This window comes from Dipodomys merriami, unplaced genomic scaffold (genome assembly GCF_024711535.1).
Source record: "Dipodomys merriami isolate MVZ:Mamm:240054 unplaced genomic scaffold, mDipMer1.0.p SCAF_19, whole genome shotgun sequence".
Classification (NCBI taxonomy): Eukaryota; Metazoa; Chordata; class Mammalia; order Rodentia; family Heteromyidae; genus Dipodomys; species Dipodomys merriami.
This window is the reverse complement of record NW_027203270.1, coordinates 6,437,073-6,461,044: the sequence shown is the minus strand read 5'-3', so window position 1 is coordinate 6,461,044 and position 23,972 is coordinate 6,437,073. Positions and strand designations below refer to the sequence as shown.

The following is a 23,972-nucleotide window of genomic DNA, read 5'->3' as shown; positions in this document are numbered from 1 at the left end:
ATAAATAAAATAGAATTAAGACAGTATTTATACTGCTATAATTAAAATCTATTATTATACAATTCTAATATTGGTATTAATATTGCCTTTATGGGATAAAATAGAATTATAATGAATATGCTTTATATTTAAGGTACTGACAATTATTTAGTATAGGTATAAAACATGTTTCTACCTTAAATTTTCTCATTGATTGATAAAGTCTTCCAAGATTACCATAGTGTTTTGCAGTCTGTACATTAAATTCTCCAAAAGCTTTTTTAGCTAGTTGGAGTGAAGACAGGTGCAAATCATGAGCTTCTTGAAGCAGCCTCTGTTCAGTTTCCTTATTATGACAGTCGATAGCAATCTCCTCTAATATAAGTGCTGAGTAAAGAAAGCAATACAATAATGAACTTCAAAACCATTTTTCAAACCATCAGAATATCCAATAAAAAATTAAATAATGTAAATATTTACTGAATATATGTAATTATGGCTTAGAACTGGTCAAGAACAAAAGAATTTCATTTTGACAGTGTACTTTTAGAACAGTCATTCTCTACAGCATGATGAATTTAAATTTAAGAAAAACTATAGAGTATGCATCAAATTATTCTGCAGAATTAACTTTTTTTTTTTTTTTGAATTCTGGGCTTGGGCACTGTCCTTGCGCTCTTCAGCTCAAGGCGAGTGCTCTACCGCTTGAGCCACAGCACCACTTCCGGTTTTCTAGTGGTTTATTGGAGATAAGAGTCTCAGGAACCTTCCTGCCCGGGCTGGCTTTGAACCTCGATCCTCAGATCTCAGCCTCCTGAGTAGCTAGGATTACAGGCGTGAGCACTGGTGCCCAGCTGCAGAATTAACTTCTATTTTAACAGACTACTATACTTTTACTTTGCTGGTCAGGATTTGTTTTTAAAGCAAATGGCAGGAAGAAGCAAATTTTTTTTTTCGGGGGGGGGGGGGAGGGGTCCAGTTATGGGGCCTGAACTCTGGGCCTGGGCGCTGTCCCTCAGCTCTTCAGCTCAAGGCTATCACTCTACCACTTGAGCCACAGCACCACTTCCGGCTTTTTCTTTTTCTTTTTCTTTTTTTTCTGCTTATGTGGTACTGAGGAATCGAACCCAGGGCCTCATGCATGCAATGCAAGCGCTCTACCACTGAGCCACCTTCCCAGCCCAGAAGCAATTGTTTTTAAGTTATGAAACTGTGTCAAGGAGTAACTAAGCACTTTTTAGTTTTGAAACCACCCTTTGTAAAACCAATAACCACACACAACTTAGAATTGGTTTCCTCCTACTCACTTGACCAATGAAATCAAGGCAGAAAACATTTTAACTATAAAGTTTCATTTGAAACTTTCAAATTCCATTCAAAGTACTAAGAATATACAAGTTATTTTACTGAGTAATATAATTTTTCGGAAAATTATCTATATTTATAAAGGTAGTTAAAAGAGACTTATCACCTGGGAATGTGGCTTAGTGGCAAATCCTTGTCTAACATACAAGAAGCCCTGGGTTTGATTCCTCAATACCACATAAAAAGCTGCAAGTGGCGCTGTGGTTCAAGTGGTAGAGTGCTAGCCTTGAGCAAAAAAGAAGCTAAGGGACAGTGCTCAGGCCTTGAGTTCAAGCCCCAGGACTGGCAAAAAAAAAGAGACATCTTGTGGGAGAGGGAAAATGGGAGAGAGAAAATGGGAGAGAGAAAAATGGGGGAGGGAGAAAATGGGAGAGGGAAAATGGGAGAGAGAAAAATGGGGGAGGGTAACAATTTTTACAAGAACTGTACTTACTACCTCACGAATGTAAACTGTAACCCCTCTGTACATCACCTTGACAATAAAATTAATTTTAAAAAAGATTTATCTCACTGCAGCATTTAAAAATTACAATTGTAGGGCTGGGAAGATGGCTCAGTGGTAGAGCGCTTGCCTTGCAAGCCTGAGGCCCTGAGTTCGATTCCTCAGCACCATATAAGCAAAATGAAAAAAGCCAGAAGTGGCGCTGTGACTCAAGTAGCTCTAGCCTTGAGCTGAAGAGCTGAGGGACAGTGCCCAGGCCCAGAGTTCAGGCCCCACAACTGGACCCCAAAAAAAAAAAATTACAATTGTAATTATTTATTTATTTTTGGTCATTAATGGAGCTTGAACTCTGGGCCTGGGCGCTGTCCCTGAGCTCTTCAGCTCAAGGCTAATGCTCTACCACTTGAGCCACAGAACCATTTCCAGTTTTCTGATAGTTATTGGAGATGAGAGTCTCAGAGACTTTCCTGCCCAGGCTGGCTTTGAACTGCAATGCTCAGATTGCAGCCTGAGTAGCTAGGATTACAAGTGTGAGCCACCGCCCCCCCCCCCCCGGCAATTATAATTATTAAAAAATATATAAAAGTCCAATAAAAGATGGGATTAAATATATTAAAAGGTTAGATACCTAATGTATTGAAATGGAAAATGTTCATTATATAGTAAGTGAATCAAGTTATAAAACTAAAAAACTGTTCATTCATTTAATTATCTTATTAAGGAAAGGAAAATTTTAAAAAATCATATAATGTTGATCAGGATTAGTGGAATTCCAGGTAATTTAATGACATATTATTTTTTAACTTAATTGCCAATCTGGAAGGAGAAAAAAAAATCCTACTTCCAGAATTAATGGTAGAACTTATTCAATATGCATGCAAGTACAATAAAGATGACCCAATCAATCATCTTAGCAAAATAAATGCATTAAACAAAAGAATACTGGTTAAAGGTAAGGGTTGGGGGGTGTGACTCCAATGGTAGAGTATCTAGCAAGTGTGAGGCCCTGAGTTTGAATTTCAGTGTAACAATAACAAAGACAACCTAAAAGACAAGTGAAAATAAGAAAAGGTAAAGTTTGGTGTGCCAGTGGCTCATGCTTATAATGCTATTTAGAAAGCAAAAACTGGAAGGACTGTGATTAGAGGCCAGTCTGAGTAAAAAGTGTGTGATAACTGATCTCAACATGATTAAAAAGCTAGGTCTGAAGGTGTTTGATATTCTAGTTATGATTTTTTTAAAAAGTGAATTAGGAAGTGGCGCTGTGGCTCAAGTGGTAGAGTGCTGGAGCTGAAGAGCTGAGGGGCAGCACTCAGGCCCAGAGTTCAAGCCCCACGACCAACCAAAAAAAAAAAAAAAAAAAAAAGTGAATTAGAAGATAGCAGTCTGGACAGCTTGGGTAAAAAGCTAGATTCTAGCCAGGCACTGGTAGCTCACCCCTGTACTCCTAGCTACTCAGGAGGCTGAGACAGACCTGAGAATCATGGTTCAAAGCCAGGTCAGGCAGGAAAATCTGTGAGACTCTTATCTCCAATCAACCAACAGAAAACCAGAAGTGGCTGGCATTGTGGCTCAAGTGGTAGAGTGCTAGCCTTGAACTGAAAAGCTCAGGGACAGCACCCCACAACCAACAAAAAGAAGAAGAAAAAAGCCAGATTCTATCTCAAAAACCACCAGAGTAAATAGAGCTGTAGATGTGACTCAACTGAGAGTGTCTGCCTAAAATTGTGCACTGTAGCTAGACATAGGCCTAGTATTTGGGAGGTGAAGACAGGAAGATCTGAAGTTTGAAGCCTGCTTAGTTACACGCCAAGCTCAAGACCAGCCTGAGCAACTTAGTGAGACCCTATCTCCAAAAAACAAAAAAGCATAGGAAGGGCTGGGGACGTAGGTCAGTGGCAGAATACTTGATTAGCATACGTAAGGCCCTAGCTTTGACTCTCCATGGTACCAAAAAAAAAGTTTAGCTTGTGAAATGAACCCTATGAAACCCACCTTCAGTGTTCAATGTCCCTTCCACATTAGTGTGGCACCACTGTATTGTTCCTACAAGTTTTCCTCAAAATAAACTCAGATATACATGAATGAAGGAAAAAAAAAAAAAAACCAGAAAGGAACTAGGGTGAATCACCAAAAATGTTTTAAGACTGAAATAAACCATTGGAAACCATTAAATGCAGCTGAAAGAACTGGCTATTTTCATAATTTGTATATATAATCTGAGAAAACAAACAAATACCCCAACTTTATGCCATATATCATTATCAATTTAAAGGTTTCTGAGATTAGATTACAATGGGTACCTTTCACCCTCTTTGAAGAAGCCAAAAGAAGATGATCTTCAGGTAGGATGTGGGTAATGATACCAATAGCTCTTTCTGCATGAAATCTGCAACAGATAAACAGAGTGTGGCATTTCCTTTTAGTTACAAATCCCTTAAAATGTCCCCCCTCCAAAGTAACAATTTATAAAATAATGCTGATATAAAGTACAACTGAAATGTAAATAATCAAGTTTTTGTTGTTGTTTTCTGCAGACTAGAGCCTCTCACCTGCTAGGCAAGTACTCTGAGCTACATCCTGTATCTCTTAAGTGTCAGTTTACTGTTGTTTTAAATTTCCATCTGAAGTAGACTAAACTTTGTTTTTGGTTGTTGGTCATGGGGCTTGAACTCAGGGCTTGGGAGCTGTCTCTGAGCTCTTCTGCTCAAGGTTAAGGCTCTATCATTTTGAACCACAGCTCTACTTCCAGTTTTTGAGTGGTTAATTGGAGATAGTCTCATAGGGACTTTTCTGCCCAGGTTGGTTTCCCACAATCCTTAGATCTCAGCCTTCTGAGTAGCTAGGATTATGGCCGTGAGCCATCAGCACTGGGCTTTTTTTTTTTTTTTTTTGGGGGGGGGGTCTGGTTGTGGGGCCTGAACTCTGGGCCTGAGCGCTGTCCCTCAGCTCTTCAGCTCAAGGCTAGCACTCTACCACTTGAGCCACAGTGCCACTCCTAGCTTTTTTTCTTATGTGGTGCTGAGGAATCGAACCCAGGGCCTCATGCATGCACGGCAAGCGCTCTACCACTGAGCCACCTTCCCAGCCCCTGGGCTTAACTTTTAATATCCAACAGATTTTCATCTGAGGAAAAAAATAAATGGTAACTAGGCTCAACACACCCTCCAACCCTGCCTCATCTACAATTTTTAGACCTACCTTCTCTTAGGCCTGCAGCCACACAGGCTTACCACTCTCCTGACATGAAGAGCATGTCCTTAACCTTGCACTTGCTCCCCACCCCTTGCAATATTCCTTTCTTGAATACCGACATAGCTCACTCACTCTCACTAAATAGGCCTTCCCAAAAGAGACTAACCATATAGAAGTCTCTCAAAACACTCTATCATCACTCTAAATTCTTAGTCTAACTTTATTCCTACAGCAGCATTCTTGACTAACAGTATGGTTATTTGCTTATGGTGTATCTTACCTAACAGAGGGTAAGCTATTTGTACACTTGATTTACCAGTTAATTTCAAGCAATTCTAAAGTCCCTATTTTCTAGGTAATCCTAAATTTTCTCAAAACTATCCTCAAATTTACTAATTCTCTCTTTAGGTGTAACTGATGTGTTATTTGTCTATTCAATCAAGTCAAAGTAAATTGGCTATTTTTCATTTTTAGGGTGTTTTTGTTTTTTGCACTGGTTTTGGGTGGGCTTGAACTCCGTTCTAAGAGTTTACCCTGAGCTTTTACATTTTTTTTAAATCATTTTTTTTTATTGTGAAAATACCGTACAGAGTGGTTACAATTACATGAGAAAGATAATAAGTACATTTCATAGTTGCCTCCTCCTTTGTTTTTTTTTTTTTTTGGGGGGGGGGTCCGGTCGTGGGGCCTGAACTCTGGGGCGCTGTTCCTCAGCTCTTCAGCTCAAGGCTAGCACTCTACCACTTGAGCCACAGCGCCACTTCCGGCTTTTTTCTTTTTGCTTATGTGGTGCTGAGGAATCGAACCCAGGGCCTCAGGCATGCAAGGTAAGCTCTCTACCACTGAACCACCTTCCCAGCCCCTCCTCCTTTGTTTTTCCCCTACCATCCCTGCCCTCCCATCTCCATGACTACACTCCTCCCCACCCCCACCTTGAGCTTTTTTTCTCAAGGATGTACTCTATCACTTCAGTCACATCACTACCTCTGACTTTTTGGTTAAGCAGAGATTAAGAGCATCCTGAACTTTCCTGATCGGGTTGGCTTTGAACTGAAATTCTCAGAAGCTAGGTTTATAGGTATGACCAGCACCCAGCCCATTTTATATTTTTAGTCATTAATGAATATATACTTTAGCTGGGTGCCAGTGGCTCATGCCTGTAATTCTAGCTACTCAGGAGGCTGAGATCTGAGGATCTCGGTTCAAAGCCAGCCCGGGCTTTCGGGAAAGTCCATGGGACAGCACCCAAGCCTAGAGTTCAAGCCCCACGACCGACCAAAAAGAAAAACCCAAAAAACAACAAAAAAAAGATGTCAATTTCCTCCACATCTCTCTTTCAATGGACAAATCTCACACGTCTATTTCCTGAGGGTATATCCTTAATCCTGGCTTTACAAGTGCCAGTTTCAGTTCTAACTCATTACCTTCTAATGGATAAATGTTTTGCAAAACAGTCATTATATGAGGATTATTGTGCAACCAAGGTTACAGAAACCTCTAAAATTGCCTACCATCTCAGAGAAGTTATACTCTAAGTCTATGCTTATAGATTCTAGTGTCTATTATTGGTTGTTGGGGATTTTACCTTCACTGCTGCAAGTTCACAAAAACATAAGAGCTGAGCTGACAGCTGTATTTTTCTTTTCTTTTTTAAAATTGTGGTAGGTTGTGGGTCTGGGCCTGGGCCCTGTCCCTGAGCTCTTCAGCTCAAGGCTAGCACTCTACCACTTGAGCCACAGCACCACTTAAGTTTTCTGGTGGTTTACTGAAGAGTCTTGTGGACTTTCCTACCCGGGCTGGCTTTGCATCATGATCCTCAGATCTCAGTCTGAGTAGCTAGGATTATAGGGATGAGTCACTGGTGACCAGCTGTATTTTATTTTATTTTTTTTGGTCCGGTCGTGGGGCCTGAACTCTGGGCCTGGGCGCTGTCCCTCAGCTCTTCAGCTCAAGGCTAGCGCTCTACCACTTGAGCCACAGCGCCACTTCCGGCTTTTTTCTTTTTGCTTATGTGGTGCTGAGGAATCGAACCCAGGGCCTTATGCATGCAAGGCAAGCGTTCTACCACTGAGCCACCTTCCCAGCCCCCAGCTGTATTTTATTAGGTATATTTTTTTCTTTCTTTTTTCCTTTTTTGCTGGTATTGAAGCTTGAACTATGGGCCTCTGTATTCTTTTTTTTTGGATCCGGTCATGGGGCCTGAACTCTGGGCCTGGGCGCTGTCCCTCAGCTCTTCAGCTCAAGGCTAACGCTCTCCCACTTGAGCCACAGTGCCACTTCCGGCTTTTTTCTTTATGTGGTGCTGAGGAATCGAACCCAGGGCCTCAGGCATGCAAGGCAAGCGCTCTACCACTGAGCCACCTTCCCAGCCCCTGGGCCTCTGTATTCTCACTCAGCTTTTATTTGTTTGTTTGTCAGTCATAGGGCCTGAACTCTGGGCTTGGGCGGTGTCCCTCAGCTCTTCAGTTCAAGGCTAGTGCTCTACCATTTGAGCCACAGTGCCACTTTCGGCTTTTTTCTTTCTGCTCATGTGGTGCTAAGGAATCGAACCCAGGGCCTCAGGCATGCAAGGCAAACACTCTACCACTGAGTCACCTTCCCAGCCCCTCACTTAGCTTTTTTGCTCCTGGCTGATACTCTACCACCTGAGCTATGCCCCCATTTCCAGCGTTTTGCTGGTTAGTTGGAGCTAAGAATCTTGAAGATTTGTCTCCCTGGACTGGCCCTGAATCATAATCTTCAGCCTCAGCTACTCAGCTTGCTGAGATCCTAGGATTACATCAGGACCTAGCTCATTAGGTATTTCTGTGTATTCTGAGTAAGCAGGGTTTTTTTGTTTTTTTTTTTTGGTTGGTTGTGAGGCTTGAACTCTGGGTTTTGGGTGCTGTCCGTGCACTTTTCAGCTCAAGGAGAGTGGTCTACCACTTGAGCCACAGCACCACTTTCGGTTAAGAGTCTCACGGACTTTCGTGCCCGGGCTGGCTTTGAACTGCGATCCTCAGATCTAAGCCTCCTGAGTAGCTAGGATTACAGGTGTGAGCCACCAGCGCCCAGCTTGAATAAGCAGTTTCGAGGGTATTAAATGTGCCATTTAGTCAGAGGCTAACATATTAAAGAAATTATTGGAAGAACTACAGTTTCAATATTAAATCACATAAAGTCTAATTGGAGAGTTTATAAACTGGTACGATTTAAGTGATTACAGAAACAGAAATCTTAAAACCCCAGGAAGACAAATTTAATCCGTAAAGCCTATTAAGAACAACAATATTTAATCTTTCATTGAAAAGAAATATGGAACTTACAGTGCATTATCAAATTTCCCAGAACTATACTGGTGGACATAAGATGAATAAGCCAAGTCTTCATGAGCTGTTGCTACATGAATATTTTTGCCACCAAACACTGACTGTCGAATGTCGAGGGCTGCCTAGAAGAATCAAAAAAGTATTCAATAACATTGTAACCTTTTAGGAAATACCATCTAGTTAAACATCCTTACAGTTTATATAGTTAGTCCCTTAAATTTTTAAGCAAGAAAGTCCTGTTGTATTTTAATTATAGTTAAAGATGAAAGCCACCAAGAAGGCATGCTTTTGTGGAGACTGCTTTAAAAGGCAAAAGCTTAGACAGGCATGTGAAAACTTAGACAGGTAGTAAACACCTGTAATTTTGAATTTGAGGCCAGCCAGAACTACATAGAAAGATCTTGTCCCTTTTCCCTCCCAGAAAAGGGGGACAGAAATCATGGTGAGATAAGCCAAGCTCAGAGTCAAATGGCATGTGTCTTCTCTCATATGGGGACACTAGATATAAAATATACCAGGACATGGTCACTTATACAAGTCTCTAGGCATTCATACTTGGTAAGACAAAAGGAAGATACTCTTAGGAGAGGAACACAAAGGCACAATGCCTATATACATCTGATCATTCAAAATAATATTTATCAAATGAACTCCAGGAAATGGAAACCAGAGGTTTTTTTCTTTTTTGATATATATATATATTTTTTTGCCAGTCATCGTGCCTGAACTCTGGGCCTGGGCACTGTCCCTCAGCTCTTCGGCTCAAGGCTAGTGCTCTACCACTTGAGCCACAGCACCACTTCTGGCTTTTTCTGCTTATGTGGTGCTGAGGAATCAAACCCAGGGCCTCATGCGTGCAAGGCAAGCACTCTACCAACTGAGCCACCTTCCCAGCCCCTTGATATTTTTTTTTTTATCTTGTTTGTTCATTTATATGTTTTCAAAGTCTGAGGGGGCCCATAAAAATGGAGGAGCAAAGGGTGAACAAATGCAGTAGTGGTATTCACTAGACATTATGTTGAAAATGAACTAAACTATACATAGGTTAGTACAAGAGGGAAAAATGGTATGAGAGCAAGGGAAGCTGTGACATTGTCAAAAAAGAAATGTACTCTTTATCTGACTTTTTTTTTTCTATTTTTGTACATCACTTTTATAATAATATGAGGGAAAAACAAAGGGACAATGAGCCAGGTGCCAGTGGCTCACACCTGTAATCCTAGATGCTCAGAAGGCTGAAATCTAAGAATCACAGTTCAAAGCCAGCCTAAGCAGGAAAGTTCATGAGACTCTTATCTCCCCCTAAACTACCAAAACAAAGAGCAAGTGGAGCTGTGGCTCAAGTGATGGAACATTAGACTTGAGTAAAAGCAGCTCAGGTACACAGCCCATGCAGAGTCAAGTACCAGGATCAGAACCAAAAAAAAAAAAAAAATGGGGGGGGGGAGGGAGGACGGACAGAAGGGGAACAATGGCTTACTATTTACTCTTTTATTTTATTTTTTTGGTCGTGGGGCTTGAACTCAGTGCCTCAGTGCTGTCCTGAGCTTTTCCGCTCAAGGCTAGCACTCTACAACTTTGAGCCACAGTGCCACTTGGGGTTTTCTAGTGGTTAACTGGAGGTAAGAGTCTCACAGACTTTCCTGCCTGGGCTGGCTTCAAACCACAATCCTTAGGTCTCAGCCTCCTGAGTAGCTAAGATTATAAGCATGTACCACCAGTGCCTGGTCATAATTATTCTTATGTCTTAGGAATCACATCAGTGGTTTTCCTGTCCTTTAGCCATGCCACAACATACAATTTACCTGAGAATAATGAGTATAAAACCTAATCCTGGGCTGGCAATGTGTCTTTTTGGTAGAGTGCTCGCATGAAGCACTGGGTTTGATTCCTCAGTACCACATAAACAGAAAAAGCCGGAAGTGGCACTGTGGCTCAAGTGGTAGAGTGCTAGCCTTGAGCAAAAGAAGCTCAGAGACAGTGTCCAGAGCCTGAGTTCAAATCCCAGGATTGGCCAAAAATAAACAAAAACAAAAAACAACCCAAATCTGCTGGGCACAGGTAGCTCATGCCTGTAATCCCCGCTACTCAGGAGGCTGAGATCTGAGGATCATGGTTCAAAGCCAGCCTAGGCAGGAAAGTCCCTGAGACTTTCATTTCCAATAAACCACTAGGAAACCGGAAGTGGCACTGTGGCTCAAGTGGTAGAGCTCTCGCTTTGAGCTGAAGAATACAAGAACAGCGCCCAAGCCCAGAGTTCAAGCCCCATGACTGACCAAAAAAAAAAAAAAAAAAAGACTAGTGCTCTATCACTTAAGCCACAGCTATATTTCCAACCTTTTTTGTAGTTTAGTGGAGAAAAGAGACTCACAGATTGTATTGCCTGGTCTGGCTTCAAACTGTCATCCTCAAATCTCAGCTTCCTATGTAGCTAGAATTATAGGCATGAGCCATAGGTGCCTGACTCAATTCTATTTTTAAAAGTACATGTATGGGACTGGGAAGGTGGCTCAGTGGTAGAGTGCTTGCCTTATATGTATGAGGCCTTGGGTTTGATTCCTCAACACACATAAGCAAAAAAATCTGTAAGTGGCTCAAGTGATAGAGCGCTAGTCTTGAGCTGAAGAGCTGAGGGACAGCTTCCAGGCTGAGCTCAGATACACTATATCTTTTTTTTTTTTTTTTTTATTCAGCCTCCTGAGTAGCTAGGATTACAGGCGTGAGCCATCAGCGCCCGGCCCCTGAATATGTTGACATTGAGTAAGTTACTTCTCCAAGTTCCAGGCAATGCTTATGCAAGAACAGGGACAATAACAGTGCCATCAGTATAAATGTCTTAATTATGAAATGAGGTTGTTTATGTTAAGTAGTAAGAAGAGTGCCTATTACACTGGAAGCAGTAAGTACTCACTCAGGATCTGCCATTACTGGTGTTATGATAACTTTCTCCACAAACCAATTTCTTTTCTTACTTTTTTTTTTTTTAATTTTTTTTTATTGAGATACACTATATCTAACATTAAAAAAATATACTTGGGGGCTGGGAAGATGGCTCAGTGGTAGAGCGCTTGCCTTGCATGCCCTGGGTTCAATTCCTCAGCACCACATAAGCAAAATGAAAAAAAACCGGAAGTGGTGCTGTGGCTCAAGTGGTAAAGTGCTAGCCTTGAGCTGAAGAGCTGAGGGACAGCACCCAGGCCCAGAGTTCAGGCCCCACGACCGGACCCAAAAAAAATAAAATAAAATAAAAAAATATATACTTTTCATTAAGTCAAAAATTATTTAATTCAGTGTGATTAACACTACATTTGTTTAGTTAATTTAACAAATATTAATATTTTTTAAATAAATATCTAGCAATTAAAAAAACTTTTTTTTTTTGTCGGTCCTGGGGCCTGAACTCTGGGCCTGGGTGCTGTCCCTCAGCTCTTCAGCTCAAGGCTAGCGCTCTACTACTTGAACCACAGCGCCACTTACAGCTTTTTCTTCTTTTTTTTTTTTTTTTTTTTTTTTTAGCTTTTTCTTCTTATGTGGTGCCGAGGAATCGAACCCAGGGCCTTGTGCATAGAAGGCAAGCATTCCACCACTGAGCCATCTTCCCAGCCCAGGAATTAAAAATACTTGCCTTTGTTTTGGGGTAATATTGAGGATAGAACCAAAGGCTTGCTAAGCAGGCATTCTTAGTATTTAAATTATGCCTCCAGCCTGATTTGGTCCTGGTTATTTTTAAAGTAGGATCTTGCTTTACACCTAGGTAGGACCTGTGCTTCCACTGGTCACTGAGGATGACAGAGGTACCCACCACTGGGCCCAGTCACAGTGCTTTCCCTGTAGCTGGAATAACAAGTGCCATTGTGCCCATCTGATGTCTGAATGAGAGGGAGTCCTGTGAACTTTTATACCCAAGGTGGGACTCAAACTGATTCCCCCAATATCCACCTACCAATAAGGAAGTAGGATTGCAGGTTTGTTTGTTTTTAGGATTACAGTTTTGAGCTATATTTTTGAATGGATTAATGTTCCAAAAAGTTTGTTAGATGTTTATTAAATTTGTTCTCTTTTTCTTGTGCCTATCCTGGGTTTTGAACTCAGGGCCTGGCTGCTGTCTCTGAGCTTTTTTTTTTTTTTTTTTTTTTGGTCGGTCGTGGGGCTTGAACTCTGGGCTTGGGTGCTGTCCCTCAGCTCTTCAGCTCAAGGCGAGCACTCTACCACTTGAGCCACAGCGCCACTTCCGGTTTTCTGGTGGTTTATTGGAGATAGGAGTCTCACGGTCTCTCCTGCCCAGGCTGGCTTTGAACCGAGATCCTCAGATCTCAGCCTCCTGAGTAGCTAGGATTACAGGTGTAAGCCACCAGCGTCCGGCTGTCTCTGAGCTTTTGAACCAGTTTCACTCCCAATTTTTTGTTGGCTAACTGTAGATAAGAGTTTCATAGACTTTCCTGCCCAGGCTGCTTCAAACTGCAATTCTTAGACTTCAGTCACATAAGTAGCTAGGATTATATGCATGAGCCACTAGCACTGGCAAAGTTTATTTTTATAACATTTTATTTTTGAGAGAAAAGAATTTTGTCTTTGAAAACATTGACTTTTACGCCTTCTACTAAAATAATGAGTCCTATAGGAGGGGGCAAAATGGCTCAAAATGGCATTTATAAATATGGTTTATAGCCACAAATAAACACAGGTTAGCAAGGTTGAAAGAAAAAAAGGGTAACCATTAACATACCTGATAAATTGCAACAGACTGACAGATATTATCTACATTGAGTAAGTAGAACCCATAATCTAGCAGTGTATCAGAGTATTTTGGGTGTTTGGATCCAAAATGATCCCTATGAAAAGATACAAAACTATTAGGATATGAAGTATAAAGAGGCAATTTAAAATGGCATTTTTAATACCAATCACTTACCGTGCCAAATACACTGCATGTTTAATTAACTGTTCTGCCTTCTTAAATTCACGTTTTACTACACAAGCCTAAAGACAAAGTGAAAACTTGTTAAATAAAGTAAATTTAGTTTATATCACTGCTATAACAGTAAATAGAAAGTTTCTATTGCAATTTCTTTCCTTCCAAGTACTTAAAATTCTCTTATAAAAAGATGTGCATATAATCTGGAAAAAGTTGAATTTAAAATTTTGATCACCATTTCCAGTTCACACCTGTTATAACAAGTTACCTCATCTTCCTATCTTTCCACAATAGAATGAGGGGGAGGGCCCAATACAGTATTTTCTAAAGTACTTATCTAATTCTGAAGTAGCTTATAGTGACCTTTTATAGTTTTCTTAAAATATTGTTTTTGAAGCTTACAACACCTGGTATTTCTAGGAATTCTCCTATCCAGGTGCTAATCAAGGCTAACTCTTGTTTAGCTTATGAAATCAGGAGATTTGGCATACTCCAGGTGGTATGACTTGATTCATCCAATAATCTTTTTTTTTTTTGGCCGTAGGGCTTGAACTGTGGGCCTGAGCGCTGTCCTTTAGCTCTTCAGATCAAGGCTAGCACTCTACCACTTGAGCCACAGCACCACTTCCAGCTTTTTCTGTTTAGGTGGTACTGAGGAATCAAACCCAGGACTTCATGCAAATTAGGCAAACACTCTATCACTAAGCCACATTCCCAGCCATAGACATTTTTTTAAGACTTTTAAACTCTATATACCATTGCATAAGTAAACATATTATTTTATATATTACGTTGCCTGGACATTATATATTCAATGTTTTGAATTAAAAAATACTAATTTTCTCCTTTGTAGCACTAACAATTTGAATATTTATGCTGTTTACTTGCTTTAACATGACTGATTTAAAACTTCACAGAAACACTGATGTCGTCTTCTTTTTTTTCCCAATCCTGGGGCTGAACTCAGGGCCTGGGCACTGTCCCTGGGCTTCTTTTGCTCAAGACTAGCACTATCTCTTCAGTCACAGCACCACTTCGGGCTTTTTTGCTTATGTGGTAGCATGCTAGGCAAGCACTCTACCACTAAGCCACATTCCCAGCCCTGGTATCTTCTAAATCCACATATTTGTAGTATTTTTCTTAACTGAATTCCCACAAATAAAAGAAATCCCACAAATAAAAGAAATCAAGTGAAATATTTTAGAAACTTGTAAATGTGAAGAGTAATGTCATAAGTATATTAATACTTTAAAGACTTTGGTACACCAAAGTAGTAACTGTTTTTTTTTTTTCTTTTTTTGCGGGTCCTGGAGATTGAACTCAGGGTTTAGACATTGTCCCTGAGTTGCTTCTGCTTCTGCTCAAGGCTAGTGCTCTAACCACTTGAATCACAGGACTACTTCTGGCCTTTTCTAAGTAGTTTATTGAAGATGAGAAAAGATGAGAATCTAGGATTCATTTAATAATTTTAACATTAAATTTACCTTAGAAGCTTGTCTTAGAACATCTACCACAACTTTAACTGGTAAGCCTGCTGTAATTTCTTTCATTGCTTCAATGCACCATTTGTATGCCTAAAATGAAACAAAGAACTGTTAAGAAATCAAATTGGTGGCATTTAATAGATGATCACAAATTTTTCTACAAGCTTAAACTTAAATAAGAACACACACAAAATATCCACACTTACAATTTTCTCAAGCTAAATTTCTAGCAAGATTAGTTTGTTATATACTTTACTTAGTATCTTATAGCTTTTGTGAATTAATACTTTGCAAATCTGACACATTCAGAAAATCAGAAAACATGTTCTCTTGCCTAGAAACCTTTTCATACACCATTCCTTCTACCTTGTAACACACCAAACTTTAGTATACTTCATTTTCCAGGTTTTAGCTCCAATTAGGTCTCTCATATTTTCCTTCCCCTTCTACAACAATTATTTAATCCATATCTCAACTGCCATTTAACTGAGTACTTACTTTGTGCCAGCTATTATTTCTGACTTGATATTCCCCACACCCCCTTTTTTTTGGTCCATCGTGGGGCCTGAACTCTGGGCCTGGGCACTGTCCCTCAGCTCTTAAGCTCAAGGCTAGCTCCTATAGAAATAGGGTGAAAGTCAATGAATTTTTTTTTGTGGGTCATAGGGCTTGAACTCTGGACTTGGGCACTGTCTCTCAGCTCTTCAGCTCAAGGCCAAGTGTTCTGCCACTTGAGCCACAGCGCCACTTCCGGTTTTCTGGTGGTTAACTAGAGTCTCATGGGCATGCCTGCCCGGGCTGGCTTTGAACTGTGATCCTCAGATCTCAGCCTCTTGAGTAGCTAGGATTACAGGTGTGAATCACAGGTGCCCAGCAATATTAACCTATTTTTAAGGGAAACTGAAGTTACTTGGTGGGCAACTAGCCACTCTCTAGGTAGAGCATCCAGCTACATACTGGACACAAAACAAAAAAAAAAAAAAATGTCATTCTTGGGGCTACGAAGGTGGCTCAGTGGTTGAGCACTTGCCTTGCATGCCTGAGGCCCTGGGTTCGATTCCTCAGCACCACATAAGCCAAAAAGAAAAAAGCCGGAAGTGGCACTGTGGCTGGAGTGGTAGAGCGCTAGCCTTGAGCTGAAGAGCTGAGGGACAGCGCCCAGGCCCAGAGTTCAGGCCCCACGACCGGACCCAAAAAATAATAATAATAAATTTTTAAAATAAATTGTACTTATAAACTGGTATGTTGAATTGAAACCACTTTGTACAACTACTTAAAGACAATTTTAAAAATTTTTTAAAGGGGAAAAATTTGCTGATGACAAAGCTACATTATATTCACAACATTTGTGTTTCCTGTAGCTATCAGTGAAAAGTTTATTTGTAATTAAAAGAATAAGTGGCAATAATTATACAAGAAAGACCCTCAGGAATGTGCTACGGTGCAAAGACTATAAATACACAAGCATAGTATAAACACTTAATTCTAAATACAGAAAAAAAATAACTATGAATTAATAGCAACAACCTAGCAAAGAAAGAAAAATGCTCACATTAGAAGCACACAAAGTAAAAAATTAGAATGATCCAGAGATTAGAATGACCCTTATGCAAGGATGACATAGAAATTCATCAAGCATTCCATATCAGAAAAAAAAGGAAATAAAACTGTTAAGTAAGCCGGGCGCCGGTGGCTCACACCTGTAATCCTAGCTACTCAGAAGGCTGAGATCTGAGGATCACAGTTCAAAGCCAGCCCGGGCAGGTAAGTCCAAGAGACTCTTATCTCCAATAAACCACTAGAAAACCCGGAAGTGTCACTGTGGCTCAAGCAGTAGAGTACTCGCCTAGAGCTGAAGAGTGCAGGGACAGCACCCAAGCCCCAGAGTTCAAGCCCCATGACTGACAAAACAAAGAACAACAAAAAAAAAAAAAACCCTGTTAAGTAAAAGGCACTTAAGCAAACTATAATTAAGAATGTAATATTACTATTATTGGTGTGCCTCATGCCTGCAATACCAGATATTAAGGATGATTAGGAGAAAAGAGGACTAAGTCCAGCCCAGGCAAACAGGGGACTCTCTCATCTCCACAAAATCAGCTGTATGTGGTGATAATATTATGACCTGGGAGGCATGGTTAAAGGTGACAAAGGCGTTTTATTTACACTATTTGTACCAGAAAGGGGGCCTGTGACTACCTTGTCCTGGGCTAGCTACCCAGACCTAAGAGTAGCCTTGACCACAAAACCTAAACCACCAAAGGACAACCCTGCAAACCTCCTATTAATCAAGTCTGCAAACCTCCAATTAGTCAGTCTGCAAACTTCCAAAGCTCCAAAGCTCCAAAGGGGAAGGCTTTTCCTTTTCCTTCCTTCCTCCTCCTCTGTAGGCCTCTCTACTCTTCATAGGCCTCTCTGCAAACCGCAGGCCTCACACCTCCCCTCAGGCCTCTCTAGAGGCCTATTACCTCTCCGCAGGCCTCTCCATAGGCCTGACCTACTCTGCTCCAGGAGGTACCCCTTGCCGTCTTTCTCTCCACCCTCCTCTGTCGCCACTCCCCCCTCCTTGGAATACTCGGCATATATATAGGCTGTGCCCTCCTCGCCCAATCCAATGGCTCCAAAGGTCCCATGGTTTCAACCCCCACTCACGCCCCTCTCCCAAGCTTCCCACTGCCCAACGACTCCTTGATGCCCCACTCCCTCCAGCATGTGTGGGGAGGGGGGGAAGCACGACCACAATAATGACATTACAGTGGGGTGGGCTTTAGCACTGCTGGTTATTACAGTACATGCCTGTAATCCCAGCTACATGGAAGGAATAGGCAGGAGGACAGCAATCCCAGGCTGGCCTGGGCAGAAAGTAAAACCTATCTAAAAAATAAACTAAAGCTGGGTGCCAGTGCCTCATATCTGTAATCCTAGCTACTTAGGAGGCTGAGATCTGAGGTTTGTGGTTCAAAGCAAGCCCAGTCAGGAAAGTCTGTGAGACTCTTCTCTCCAACCACCAAAAAGCCAGAAGTGGAACTGTAGCTCAAGTGACAGAGCAATAGCCTTGAAGGAAAAAAGTAAATAAATAACATCAAAAACTGCTCAGGATAGCACTAAGACCCTGAGTTCAAATCTAAGACCAGCATCAAGAATTAATAAATAGGGGTGGGAAGGTGGCTCAGTGGTAGAGTGTTTGCCTTGCATGTATGAGGCCCTGGGTTTGATTCCTCAGCACCACATAAGCAGAAAAAGCCGGAAGTGGTGCTGGGTTCAAGTGGTAGAACACTAGCCTTGAGCTGAAGAGCTGAGGGACAGCTTCCAGGCCCCACAACTGACAAAAAAAAAAAAAGCAAAAGGCCATGTCTCATGTGGCAGAGCACTACCTAATAAACAGAGAAACCTGAGTTTAAACCCCAGAACACCACGAAATAAACAAAAAAATGGCAGGATATGAATGGTTCTATGCAATAAAAAGAAGAGTATAGCGTTCTAGAAAGCAGTATAAGAAATAAGGGCTAGCCGGGTGCTGGTGGCTCACGCCTGTAATCCTAGCTACTCAGGAGGCTGAGATCTGAGGATCGCGGTTCAAAGCCAGCCCGGGCAGGAGAGACCGTGAAACTCCTATCTCCAATAAACCACCAGAAAACCGGAAGTGGCGCTGTGGCTCAAGTGGTAGAGTGCTCGCCTTGAGCTGAAGAGCTGAGGGACAGCACCCAAGCCCAGAGTTCAAGCCCCACGACCGACAAAAAAAAAAAAAAAAGAAATAAGGGCTGACAAGCGCTGGTGGCTCCTGACTGTAATCCTAGCTACTCAGGAGACTGAGATCTGAGGATCATGGTTCAAAGGCAGCTGGGCAGGAAAGTCCATGAGACTCTTATCTCCAATAAACTACTCAGAAAACCAGAAGTGGTACAGTAGCTCAAGTGTTAGAGCACTAGCCTTGAGTTGAAGAGCTCAGGGAGTGTTCAGGCCCAGAGTTCAAGCCCCACGACCAACAAGAAACAAAAACAAAAAACCTAGCATATGCTAAAAACAAAAACAAAAGGTGGGCACCAATGCCTGTAATCCTAGCTATTCAAGAGGTTAAGATCTGAGAACTGAGGTTTGAAGTCTGCCCAAGCAAAAAAGTCTCCCTGAGACTCTTAGCTCAGAGATAGTACCCAGAGAGAGAGTTCAAGCTCCATAACCGCAAAAAAAAAAAAAAAGGGAAAGAGCCAGGCACCAGTGGCTCACACCTGTAATCCTAGCTACTTAGAAGGCTGAAATCTGAAGATCTCGGTTCAAAGCCAGACCAGGCAGGAAAATCCGTGAGACTCTTATCTCCAATAAACCACTTAGAAAACCAGAAATGGCACTATGGCTTAAGAGGTACAGCGCTAGCATTGAGCTGAAGAGCACAGGGACAGTGCCCAGGCCCAGATTTCAAGCCCCATGATCAACCAAAAAAATAAATAAAAATAAAAATAAACCAAAACTCAAAAACTCAAAAGGAAGGAAGGGAAATGAAAGGAAGGAAGGCGGGCTGAAAGGGAACCAGGAAAGAACTAAAGAGGCTGAGTTCCTATGTGAGATGTAAGAAGATGGTGGAGCAGCTGAGGAACTTTTAGGACAGGCAACACTCAACACTCAACCTGTTTATCTCATTCTCACTTTTGATGGAGTTGACTATCTGTACAAAGGCCTTCTTTTAATTGGGTTGATTTTGGTGTGCAAATATTACAGAAAGGGCCAAACTCTGTATTTAAGTTGATAAACTATATTCAGTCATTGCAAACAAGGAACCACAATCCATCAATAAGACAAATTCAAGTCTTATAAGACACAAATTCAAACACTTCCAGAAAAGCTGCATATTCATAGGCACTTAACTGGTCACAATGAAACACACTTTAAAGTACTTACCTCATCATAGTGACTTTTTGCAAATAGTAGTGCACATAGTTCTCCATAGAGTGCTGCTTTGTTTGCTTGCTGGCCATGTTTTGACAACTTATCCATATATGTCTGAGCTAATTTAAATGTTTCTTCACCCAAATGGTATTTGCAGTTTCCATTTCGTACATGAAGCAATCTGCAAAAACAAATAATAGTCCTTTATTTCTGCCATGTATAGCATGGTGGACCTGATAATGTTCTACCATCACTATGTAGCACGTAAGTGCAAGATGCACTGCCAAAAGACTGGTCCAAACTGGAGCTAAATAAGTACAATAAGCTGGGTGATGGTGGGGCATGCCTGTAATCCTAACTACTGAGGAGGCTGAGATCTGAGGATCATAGTTCAAAGCTAGCCGGGGCAGGAAAGTCCATGAGACTCTTATCTCCAATTAACCACCAAAAAACTGAAAGTGGCACTGTGGATCAAGTGGTAGAGCACTAGCCTTGAGCTGAAGAGCTCAGGGACAGCACCTAGGCATGGAGTTCAAGCCCCACAACTGACAAAAGGAAGTAAGGGAGGGAGGGTGGGAGGGAGGGAGGGAGGGAGGGAGGGAGGGAAAGAAAGAAAGAAAGAGAAAGAAAGAAAGAAAGAAAGAAAAGAAGAAAGAAAGAAAGAAAGAAAGGACAATATATATGTGCTTTCCAGAAAGCATTGCAGGCTTAACATAATTTTTGAGGGATGCTCATTGTTATGTGTACAATTCAGTGTAATTATATCCACCATGTTATGCAACAATCATCATTATCCACTTCCAAAATTTTTATATCACCCCAAACAGAAACCTGTAACCCTTAAGCAATAATTTTCCATTCTCCTTTACCCACTAGACCATGAAAATCTTTAATGCCTATGAATTTTTCTATGCTAGATATTTCATATAGTAGAATCATGCAGTATTCTTTATGGGACATTATTTCACAGGACAAAAATTTCAAGGTTCACCCATGGTCTAGCATTTATTACACTTGGCTGAAAACCTCAATCTATTCACATGTGTAGATGGATATTTGAATTGTTTCTGCCTTTGGCGCTTATGAACACCAGCACACAAATCTCTTGAGTGTGCTTTCAATTACCTTTGCATACATCTTAGAATTAAATTGTTGGAGTATATGCAAACTCTAGTGTTTTGACACTGCCAAACGGTATTCCACAGCAACAGCTATCAGGAGGCAGAGAATTAGAGAACTGCAATTCAAGGGTAGCTGAAAAGAAATATCTACAACACTTCATCTCCAATTAACTAGCTAGATTGCACAGGGATACATACACAACTCCCCTCCCTCACCCCATCCCATTGCTGAGCATTGTGGTGCAATTCCTAGATTTCTAGTCACTCAAAAAGCGAAGGCAGAATTGTGATCCATAGCTAACCCAGGCAAACAAAAAAAAACTCAACCTGACAAACAAAAGCAAACACTGAAAGGAAAGGATGGAAGGCAAGGCTCAAGTGGTACAGCACGTACCCAGCAAGTGCAGAGACTGTATGTAAGTAAAGGTGAGCAAAGGGATAGGGTTAGGTTTAGAAGAAAGCTACTTTTTTTTTCTGATTAAAAGAAAAAAAGGAATGTGAGGAGTATGATCAAGGTACTTTGTATGCATATATGCAAAAATGAAACCCCTATGCAACTAATTAATGCTAATTTTTAAAAGAAAAAAAAAGGAAAAGAAAAAGCAGACTCAGCTGGTATGAGCCTTTTGCCTTTCCTCTTTCTCTCTGCATATAGCACTTTGCCAACCTAAGGATGTGAAATACTTGCTAAATGTGACAAGGAAGGAGATAAAGAGCACTAGTCCTATGAGAAAACAAGCCTTTGGGTTTGCTAAAGCAAAAGTTATATAGGAATCTCAAAGTTATAAAAAGTTATAAAAAGTTGGGGCTGGGAAGGTGGCTCAGTGGTAGAGCGCTTGCCTTGCATGCATGAGGCCCTGGGTTCGATTCCTCAGCACCACATAAGCAAAAAGAAAAAAGCCAGAAGTGGTGCTGTGGCTCAAGCGGTAGAGCGCTAGCCCTGAGCTGAAGAGCTGAGGGACAGCGCCCAGGCCCAGAGTTCAAGCCCCACAACTGGACCCCCCCCAAAAAAAAAGTTATAAAAAGTTATTAAAGTCGGGTGCCAGTGGCTCACACCTGTAATCCTAGCTACTCAGGAGGCTGAGATCTCAGGATCACGATTCAAAGCCAGCCCGGGCAGGAAAGTCTGTGACACTCTTATCTCCAATAAACCACTAGAAAACTGGAAGTGGCACTGTGGCTCAAGCGATAGAGCACTGAAGAGCTGAGGGATAGCACCCAAACCCAAATTCAAGCCCCACCGCAAAAAAAAAAAAAAAAAAAAAAGACGCATTAAGTATCTGGTTTAAACAAACCTAGGGGCTGGGAAGGTGGCTCAGTGGTAGAGCGCTTGCCTTGCAAGCCAGAGGCCCTGGGTTCGATTCCTCAGCACCACATAAGCAAAAAGAAAAAAGCCGGAAGTGGCGCTGTGGCTCAAGTGGTAGAGCGCTAGCCTTGAGCTAAAGAGCTGAGGGACAGCACCCAGGCCCAGAGTTCAGGCCCCACAACCGGACCCAAAAAACAACAACAACAACAACAAACAACAAACCTAAAAAAAAATAAATCTTCTGATTCTACAAATAAAAACCAAACACAGATGAAAAGAAAATGTTATCACTGGGCTGGGAAGGTGGCTCAGTGGTAGAGCGCTTGCCTTGCATGCCTGAGGCCCTGGGTTCCATTCCTCAGCACCACATAAGCAAAAAGAAAAAAGCCAGAAGTGGCGCTGTGGCTCAATTGGTAGAACGCTAGCCTTGAGCTGAACAGCTGAGGGAGAGTGCCCAGGCCCAGAGTTCAGGTCTCATGACCGAAAAAAAAAAGAAAAACAATCTTGTAGACTTTCTTGTCAGAGCTGGCTTTGAAACCTGTTCCTCAGATTTCAGCCTCCTGAGCAGCTACGATTACAGGAATAAGCCACCAGTGCCTGGCACACAGTACCTGAACTCTGGGCCTGGGTGCTGTCCCTAAGCTCTTCAACTCAAAGCTAGCGCTCTACTACTTGAGCCACAGAGCCACTTACAGCTTTTTTCTTTTTGCTTATGTGGTGCTGAGGAATCGAACCCAGGGCTTCAGGCATGCAAGGCAAGCGCTCTACCACTAAGCCATCTTCCCAGTCCACACAGTTCATTTTAAAACACAGTATATATCCAATACAATGAATGTATTTGCTCACCATTCTTCCTTCCATTCCTGTGCCTGCACCCATATAGAAAATTCTTATGAAGGGCTGGGAAGTTGGCTCAGTGGTAGAGTGCTTGCCTGGCAGGCATGAGGCCCTGGGTTCAATTCTTCAGTACCACATAAACAGAAAAAAAGCCAGAAGTGGCACTGTGGCTCAAGTGGTAGGGCGCTATCCTTGAGCTGAAGAGCTGAGGGTCAGCACCCAGGCCCAGAGTTCAACCCCCACAACCAACCAAAAAAAAAAAAAGAAATGCAAAAACAGCTGGTATGGTGATACATGCCTAGAGACCTAGCTACTTGGGAATCTGAGGCAGGAGAATCACCATTTCAAGGCCAGCTTGAGCAATAGAAAATAGACAAACAACCCAACTAAATGAAGGTAAAGAGAAAAAAAATCAAATAGCTTAAGTTAGATGTACAGAAAAAATAAGGACAATAAAAGCAACTACTTCTAGATTTATTTTCCTTTCTTTTAGGTGCATCTATTTCATGAATTAAATAAATAAATCTTCAATGAAACTATCTATAAGAAAAATACTAGTGGGCTGGGAAGGTGGCTCAGAGGTAGAGCATTTGCCTTGCATGCCTGAGGTCCTTGGTTCAATTCCTCAGCACCACATAAGCAAAAAGAAAAAAGCTGGAAGTGGCGCTGTGGCTCAAGGAGTAGAGCACTAACCTTGAGCTGAAGAGCTGAGGGACAGCGCCCAGGCCAAGAGTTCAGGCCCCACAACCGGACCCCATTAAAAAAAAAAAAATACTAGCTGGTCACCGGTGGCTCATGCCTGTAATCCTAGCTACTCAGGAGGCTGAGATCTGAGAATCATGGTTCAAAGCCAGCCAGGGAGGAAAGTCTGTAAGACTCTTACTACCAATAAATTACCAGGAAACCATAGAGGTGCTGTGGCTCAAGTGGTAGAGCACTAACCTTGAGCTGAAGAGGTCAGGGACAGCACCCTGGCCCAGAGTTCAAGCCCCATGACCAAAAAACAAAAGATCCAATACCAACAAAAAAGTATCCAGGTGGTATATACCTGTAATCCTAGCACTTACAAGTAAGAGGAATCAGGATTGTGAGCTCAACACTAGCCTAAGCTTTATATATAGTTAAAAGAAATTTTTCAG

General features: G+C 41.7%; 1 protein-coding gene across 1 annotated transcript in view; it reads right to left on the bottom strand.

The window, feature by feature from the left end:
* Window positions 1–23,972, bottom strand: part of Appbp2 (amyloid beta precursor protein binding protein 2) — a 55,450-nt gene that overhangs the window by 7,313 nt on the left and 24,165 nt on the right. The window contains exons 5-11 of the mRNA XM_070027095.1: window positions 19,582–19,750; window positions 14,689–14,778; window positions 13,202–13,269; window positions 13,016–13,121; window positions 8,287–8,411; window positions 4,090–4,175; window positions 176–366 (exon numbers count right to left, since the gene is read on the bottom strand). Coding sequence (XP_069883196.1) covers window positions 176–366; window positions 4,090–4,175; window positions 8,287–8,411; window positions 13,016–13,121; window positions 13,202–13,269; window positions 14,689–14,778; window positions 19,582–19,750 — 835 coding nt within the window. The remainder of the gene's footprint in view (window positions 1–175; window positions 367–4,089; window positions 4,176–8,286; window positions 8,412–13,015; window positions 13,122–13,201; window positions 13,270–14,688; window positions 14,779–19,581; window positions 19,751–23,972) is intronic.